Source organism: Pinus tabuliformis, chromosome 4_2, assembly GCF_031772625.1.
Source record: "Pinus tabuliformis cultivar Carrire ecotype Pingquan chromosome 4_2, CPIR1, whole genome shotgun sequence".
Taxonomy (NCBI): Eukaryota; Viridiplantae; Streptophyta; class Pinopsida; order Pinales; family Pinaceae; genus Pinus; species Pinus tabuliformis.
In genome coordinates, this window is record NC_142304.1 from 33,676,777 (window position 1) to 33,684,336 (window position 7,560).

At 40.0% G+C, this 7,560-nt stretch overlaps 1 protein-coding gene across 4 annotated transcripts; it reads right to left on the bottom strand.

Moving 5' to 3' along the window:
• Nucleotides 1-2,752: 2,752 nt before the first annotated feature.
• LOC149168196 (zinc ion binding protein) lies at nt 2,753-6,660 on the bottom strand. 4 transcript variants are annotated; one of them, XR_016259320.1, is made up of 5 exons: nt 6,377-6,660; nt 5,343-6,269; nt 4,975-5,110; nt 3,682-3,864; nt 2,753-3,268 (listed from the first exon to the last, which is right to left on the bottom strand). XR_016259320.1 is itself a non-coding variant. In XM_089426903.1 (4 exons), the coding sequence occupies exons 1-3, from the start codon at nt 6,520-6,522 to the stop codon at nt 5,008-5,010; spliced, it is 1,176 nt and encodes a 391-aa protein (XP_089283029.1). In that variant the 5' UTR covers nt 6,523-6,660; the 3' UTR covers nt 2,754-3,268; nt 4,975-5,007. The 4 variants fall into 4 exon arrangements, 3 of the variants coding, with proteins under 3 accessions (XP_089283029.1, XP_089283027.1, XP_089283028.1); XM_089426903.1 differs by lacking the exon at nt 3,682-3,864 and having other exon boundaries at nt 2,754-3,268; XM_089426901.1 differs by lacking the exon at nt 2,753-3,268 and having other exon boundaries at nt 3,458-3,864.
• Nucleotides 6,661-7,560: the final 900 nt, after the last annotated feature.

A 7,560-nucleotide genomic window follows, 5' to 3' on the forward strand; every position in this document is an offset into this window, starting at 1 on the left:
CTTCATTCATTCTACTCATTTCGACCTATTTTTTTTTGTTTGTTGTATAATGAACCAATAATTATGCATATATCTAAGGATCATTGTGAAGAAGTCGTCAGAACTAAAGAACCCAATTGGCCTTCTTAACCATTGTCAGCAAATATTGAAAGGCAACCTATGACAATGAAAACAGATATTTAACAAACTAGAAGTCACTTAAATTGGGCAAATATAAGGAATTTGTGTAGAAAAACACCAGAATCCATCTAGAAAAAATTATGGACAAGTTGCGAACAAATACCACATATGTCAAGGACTAGAAATGTAATCGTAAAGGATAAACCCAAAACTTCATATTTCAAAAAATTAGGGACACCGTCACCAAAGAGGATATATATGACAACATTGATTAGCATATGATCTCAGCCTACCACCAATCTCATGTTGGCCATGACCTTTCCTAGTCTATGAAGAACAATGTGTTCTATCTAGATAGAAATGTACTCTCACTACTTCTTATTTTTGTTATTTTCGAAGAGATTTCCATGAATATACAAAGATATATTTTGACAATCCATAAAAATGCAGATTTGACAGGAATTTCAGTGTACTTTGTGAAAATTTTGCCTCAAGGAATAGACGAGGCATAATGATGCAAATGGAAGGGGGCAAGCCTAAAATGTTGAACAATAAACTCATGGACCATACATTCAAATAGAGAATTACAAAGATAGAGTACAAATTGCTCAAATAATAATCAGGTTGCCATTACATTATACAAAACCCTCAAGTCAACACATGCAAATCCTAGTCACATGTTAATAATATGCCACTTAGAACATTCTCAAATAGAAGAAATTCAAGCCCGACCACATAAATATTTTTAATGGGTGTAGGTCACACAAATTGGTGTCTAGCAAACTCAACACACATAGACATTCAATGGGACAATTTCAAGCATAACATGGCTCCTTGAGCATACTCACTTGGCTCCTCCAAGTATTTTCCCTTCTACTACTATTAGTGCTTTTTCGTTGCTCCTCCTAAGTGTCATAGCACTACAAAAACTCTCTAACAAAGATCCTTTAACATAACTCCTCGCTTCCTCCTCTCCTAAAGCTCTCTCCATAATTTATCCATGGCATAGAAAGCTCCTCCAACCTTATTCTTGTACAAATGCTCCTCTGCGCATATTTTCCCCCACCTACACTCAATTGTTCCTCTTAAAATACACCCACACAATGGTGAAGGGTGCATAGGTCCATTGCCACTCAATTAAGGCTCCTAACAAAGCTCATTAGAGACTCTAAGTTAAAATTGGGAGTGGGTACCCTTTTCAAACTACATGCATTCACATTCAAATTTCTAGAATCTCCAAGACATGTGACGAGCTTGATGGATGCTCCGTATTATACTCCCCTTGTTTTTAAAAATTTTGAACATCCAAGTTTAGAGTCATTATGCTTTGTATTCCTCCTCTTCTCCACCTATCAAACCATGACTCACTCTCATCAATGTCCCATTCATGCACTCCGAACATCCACATCTAATCTTTCACTCCCCATATATTGTTAATATTCATCAGTCAATCTTGAGCTATCTCGATCCACTTGGGATAACTTGTCAAAAGTACATGAAGTACAAACACATTTGCCTCTACAATCTTCGCCTCCAAAATTTTGAAACTCCATATGAAGTCAAATTTCACCATACCTAGGCAAAGTTTCACCCCAATTTATGGCAATCTTCTCCATGATCGTTCATAATTCACCCATATTGTGAATGGTGTCTCCTTCTTGCATCTCCAATAGATGTATCACATTCCCCGCTACTACTAGGCCTTGTTTTCACAACCTGCAAACAGCTTTATTTTCAATGGTTTTATCCTATATAATCTCCTCCAAGAAGTCTTTAGCTACAAGCTTCTTGTCTTCTCCAATACTCTTCACCAAGGTTTCCAGAACCTATTTTGGAATGTAATTTGTAGCATCACTCTTCTCCTCGCATTCATATACATGCATGTAAGTCTCTGCATGCTTATTCCTCTTATCATCTTCCTACATGCTTTGAACAACACACATACCCTCAGTTACTATGCACTCTTCCTCAAGTGGTTCCCCTTCTTCTGGGTAGTAAAACATTTCCACGACTAAGACCCTCTCTGAAATCTCCCTATTTTCAATTATCCAGTTTTCTTCTTTCTCCAATGCCCTTATTCTTCTTTTCATGACTCGAATCTCTGTTTCTCTGTGTTGTCTTCCTTACGCTATTTGATTAGTTTCTTAATCACTTGTATCTCTCCCTGATCCACACTTTCTCTTTTGACTCGCCTGCTTCACCTTTGCCATTTTTAACCCACACTCACAAATAGACAACAGTTACTCTAGCAATGCCACAGCCCTCGGTATGGCTTCCTTGGGCCAACTTGATGCCTCAACACTCACATGTGCTTCATTGCTTTCTAATTCCGCAACAAGAATTGTTAAAGCAAGTGAACTCTTGCTCTGCAATTTAACTTTAGCTCACCAATCTCCCTTTCGCTTTTTTTGGCAGCTAAGTCTCCAGCTGTAAACCTGCAGCAACTTCTCTCCTCTTTGAGCCATCTTCTTCTCTAACAATCAAGTTATTCTGATACCAAAATGATGAAGATAGAAGGGGGGCAAGCCTAAAATGCTAAACGATAAACACACGTACCATACATTCATCAATTTTCAAAAAGAGAATTACTGAGACAGATTACAAATTGCTTCAAATACTAATCAATATTGCCATTACATTATATAGAACCCTCAGATCAACACATGCAAGGACTAATTACATGTTAATCAAAAAGCACTTAGAAAAATCCTCAGACATCAAGCCCAACTACACAGCTTTTGTTAATGGAGGCAGTTCACTCAAATTGGTTTAGAGCAGACTCAAAACACCCTCTGGCATTCAACGGGATAATTTCAGGCATAACATGGCTCCTTTGAGCTTACTGGCTTGGCTCCTACGAGTATTTTCCCTTCTGCTACTCTCAGTGCTTTTTTGTTGCCCCTCTTGAGTGTTCACAACACTGCCAAACTCTCTGACAGAGATCCTTTCACAGAACTCCTCACTGCCTCCTGTCCTGAAGGTCTCTCAGTGATTTTTTCCATGGCATAGAAAAACTCCTCCGAGCTTATTATTGTACAAATCCTCTTTTGAGCATATCTGGCCCCACCTGCACTCAATCGTTCCTCCTAAAATACACCCACACAACAGTGAAGGGTGCACAAATCCATTGCCCACTCGATTAATGCACCTACAAAATTCAGCATAAAATCTGAGTTAAAATTGGGAGTGGGTACCCTTTTCCAACTGCATGCATCTACGTTCAAGCTTCTAGAATCTCCAAGACACATAGCGGGGTAGATGGATGCTCCACATCACATAACTGTACCTTTATCTACATATAGTATAAATTATTGTTTCTATAAAATAAAAATGATTATCATGCTTGAAATTTGAGTATCAAAATTAAACTAGAGAACACAAAGTGCCTATTCTGCGTTCCACTGCCCAGTTTGGATAGTAAACATCAGTATAGTGAACGTGATCTAGAGTCCGCAATTATTATTTGCATTCAAGAAAAAGGTATTGTAACAGTTCTGCTCATGGGCCAAGTAAGTTTTTCTGCACAAGAGACCAGTTAACAAACTGAGCACAAGGATGAACCTTAAGCACAACTTGCTGTTCAGTGTGGAGGTTCCTATTGCAATGCAAAATATGAACTGCCCATGAATTCACTTATGCACAATTAGGTTTCAGCCATAGTCTTAGGTACTCAGTAGATGAAGGAACCCTTTGGTAAGGAGACCACTTTCACCAGAGCTGCTTGCCTCGGAATGCATAAAACACCTGCTCCAACAGGAAAGTAATGAGAAAAAAGGACCGCAGTGTAGCAGAGGAAAGGAAAACAGTTCCACAGAATTTTCGTAGCCAAAATAAAAGTTTGCGAACAACCTTGCTCAGCTAACATCAAATCTTTAATCGAAAAGCATGAGTGAAACAGAAAGAAACAAGGGAGACTGATACAGAGACACTTTCAATGGTGTTCCATGCTCGTGGATGATTAAAAACAATTGTCAAATAGTTTGCTATGGAAGCAACAGCTTTATAACTTGACAACTTGCCAATAAAGCAACAAAATTGTCTGGTCTTGAACTATGAACTTCAATCTAATCCTTAGTTTTTTTCTTTTGCAAATTTAATACAGGCAAAGAGTACGACTCCAGTCTGGCATAAGCCATATCAATCTGTCAATATTTTGGCATGCAATTTGAGGAGCTCACGATTTATCCTGAATTTTTCAATTTGTGAGCACTCTCAGTATATTTCTGGTTTAAAATACACACTGTTGAACGGCATTTTTTTGAATATGTGTATCTTACTCTACTCCACCAGCTCAATTCAGCCATTCTTGAAATGGCATTGTTTTCTATAAAATGTGAGGCTCTTTTGAAATCAAAGATACCCACAACATCCACAGAACCGCACAGCTGGCAGCAATGGCAAGACCTGCAGCATGCTCTTCACTTTTATGATATAATAAACTACGGAAATGCAGATGCACCACTTGAAATCACAAAGGTGAAATACATCCACTACAAATAGAGAACTTAAAGAATGTGAAATATAATTTTCAATGAGCACCTGAGATACTTGACCGACTTCCAGACATTTTCATTCTTTGTGAACAAAATAAGAGGCGAGATGGCACTTGTAACATTAGACTTTATAGTTGTTCGACTCACATTCTGAGCACATTTAATGATTGAAGTATGACAATGGATATTTCAAATATGGAGGACAATCCAAATGCACTTTCCCAACTTGTATTCTCAATTCGACTCAGCGGTCCTCAAATAAGGAAAAGCAAATTATTGATATCTGGCTATAAAAGTATACTCACTGATTTTTTTCTGTAAAAATAATGTCATATACAGAGTAACTAGAAATGGAACATACCATTCTGCAAAATGCCTTGCATATCAATAAGTCTTATCTAGCACTGAATATAGGAGAGGAATCTGCAGTTGGCTGGGATTTTCTTGTGTACTTTATAAGCAAGCCTTCAACGGAGAGACCCGGTACCTGCAAGTCCCTACCAAAACCAGTTGCGGAACTCTGTTAATGATAGAGTCAGCAGTTGCAGATCGATTTGAACTGCATGCATTGAATATGAAGTAATACAAGCATGCTACAATGCAAATGAGGTCTGGTTTCTCCTGTAGATCCTTTTATCCGAAAATAATGTCATTAGAAATACATACCTCCTAGAACCTAATATCATGTTCAAGAACAAATACAACATTCATTCATTCATATAAACATACCGAATGTAGGGCTCCAAATCTTGCCACTGCCACTTGGGCCTTTCTCTAAATAGGGCAGCAAAACGCTCTGCAGGAGTGGCAGGCAGAGACGAGACACTGAAAGGGTGAACCCACATATCTAGACCAAACTTCTCCAACAAAGCTTCGCCCTTGAGCATTTCCATGCTTGCTTGCATGCCTGAAGGCAAATTCTGCATCCAAGCTTCCATGAAGTCATCCAATTTCCATCTGCCAGCACTCATGAGCTGCTTTGCATAGTGCAAGCAGACAAGCCTCTCATTCAGACACCAGACTTCGCTCATTTCATGTTGCCCCTCCTCTGCAGACCCAACAATTGTGTTCCCATAGACTTCCAAGCAATGCATTGCAATTTTTCTGGAATACCCATCTTGCTCCAGCATGGGCAGAATATCTGCAGCTTTCAAGGCATTCAGAGGCCAATCATGCTGAACACAGTTGAGAATAAGGACATCCAGGAGACAGCCCATGAACTTGCTATCCACAATCCTCCAGTAGCCTTCAATCTCTACGGCTGCTAGGCGTTTTAGACCTGCTCGCAGCTCCTCTTCGCTTGCTTGGATCTTCTCTAGCAAATCCTCCCACCTGTATAAGCCCCTCATTTCCATTTCTGCACCCATGTCGTCTTCATTGTAAGGCCTTTCACTAAGAAGGGACTTGAGCTTCTCCAACTTCGGAGCAATCTGATTAAGTTCCATGTGGCCAGGGGCCAGTTTAAGTGCACCAGCACTGGGCCTGTCGCATTCAGTCTGTGGCTGGCGGTGATCTTCTTCTGCTTCTTTTTGAAGGACTAGATTTTGAGGGGGTATTAAGAAAACGGAGTTGGAAGTGGCAACAAACTTGATCGCATATGTTTTTGAAGAGGTGCACAGGACAGCTTCTTCATCTGGGCTTCCTCTGATGGTCACCCTGTTGTTATTGTGCCACCAAATCATCATCATTATATTCAGTTTGAATTTCTCTGGGAAAAAATGAATCAGGGAACAACCAGGAAAGGAATGTAATGGATAGCTCACCCGTGTTGCATAATCTCTGTGAAAACGACATCGTCGACTTCCAGTAAGCTGAAATCCTCATGCGCGCCAAAGAATCCGCCATACTTTATTGAGATCGATGAATTGGGTTCCAGTCCCAGAAGCCCCTCCGCTCCTCCTCCAGCCATGCTAGTACGTTCGTCCTTCCTGGAAAATTAGGTTTCCTTCAGTAGTCTAATTCACTTCTTCGTCGCTTGCTTAACTTCAATCACTTGGGCGGAATTGCTTTGCTGCCCTCATTTTGGCGCCAAGACTGAATACATATAAAAACAGGGATCTTGAAGCATCGATTATTTCTTAAAGAAAGCGGGTATAACTGTTTGTGGGTTTTGAAATTGGGCATTTAGAATTATAATAATAAACAGTAACGTGTTTTTATATTTTTGTAATTTTATGATAATTTAGATTTAGATTTTCCAATAATTAAAGATAGATTATTGATTAAATTGATTCATTAGTTTTATATCTCTGGTCTAATTTAGAATTTATTATTTCCCGTATGCGGGTGGCACAAATGAATTAAATAAGCGTCATGACAGATTGTAAAACCAGGTACTGCCAGCTGCAGGGCAGCATGGCTTCCCAGGTTCTCACTTCGCGCAAGAGGGATAGCGTTATTAAGGATGGATATTGTAGGATTTTTGCATTAATGGAGTGTGTTGTTCAAAGCAACACTGTGGTTGTTATAATCATGGCGATCCTGTATGTTCTCTTCACACCTCACGCTTAGTCTTATTGTTCCGAGCCCTGGTTTGATGTGGTTTTTGGTGACAGGCAGAACCTTGCAAACAGAGGCAAGCTCCAGGTCGGCTCTCTGTTTTTCTGGAAGAGGTTCTATTACGCTAAGGTTCCCCACGGCAGGATTAGCACGGCTTTAAGGGGTAAGCTCTCTAAAGCTCTTGAATTTAGAATTGGACGTGTTGCATCTCCGTCTCGGGCATTCTCTGTGCGTTTGATTCGGTCTCTGTGTCAATCATTTTATCCCCCTGTTGTTGTCTCTGGTCTCTTTGTGCCTTCCCCTTCGCTCTTCATAATGGTTCGCCAGGGTGGGAGGAATCATTCCGGGGGGCGACGTGGAAGCGGCAAACATCCAACCGCTAGTCATTCTGTGGACCCTGAACAGTTGCCTATCAATCTTCCCTCCTCTCATGTGGATGTGCCTCCTC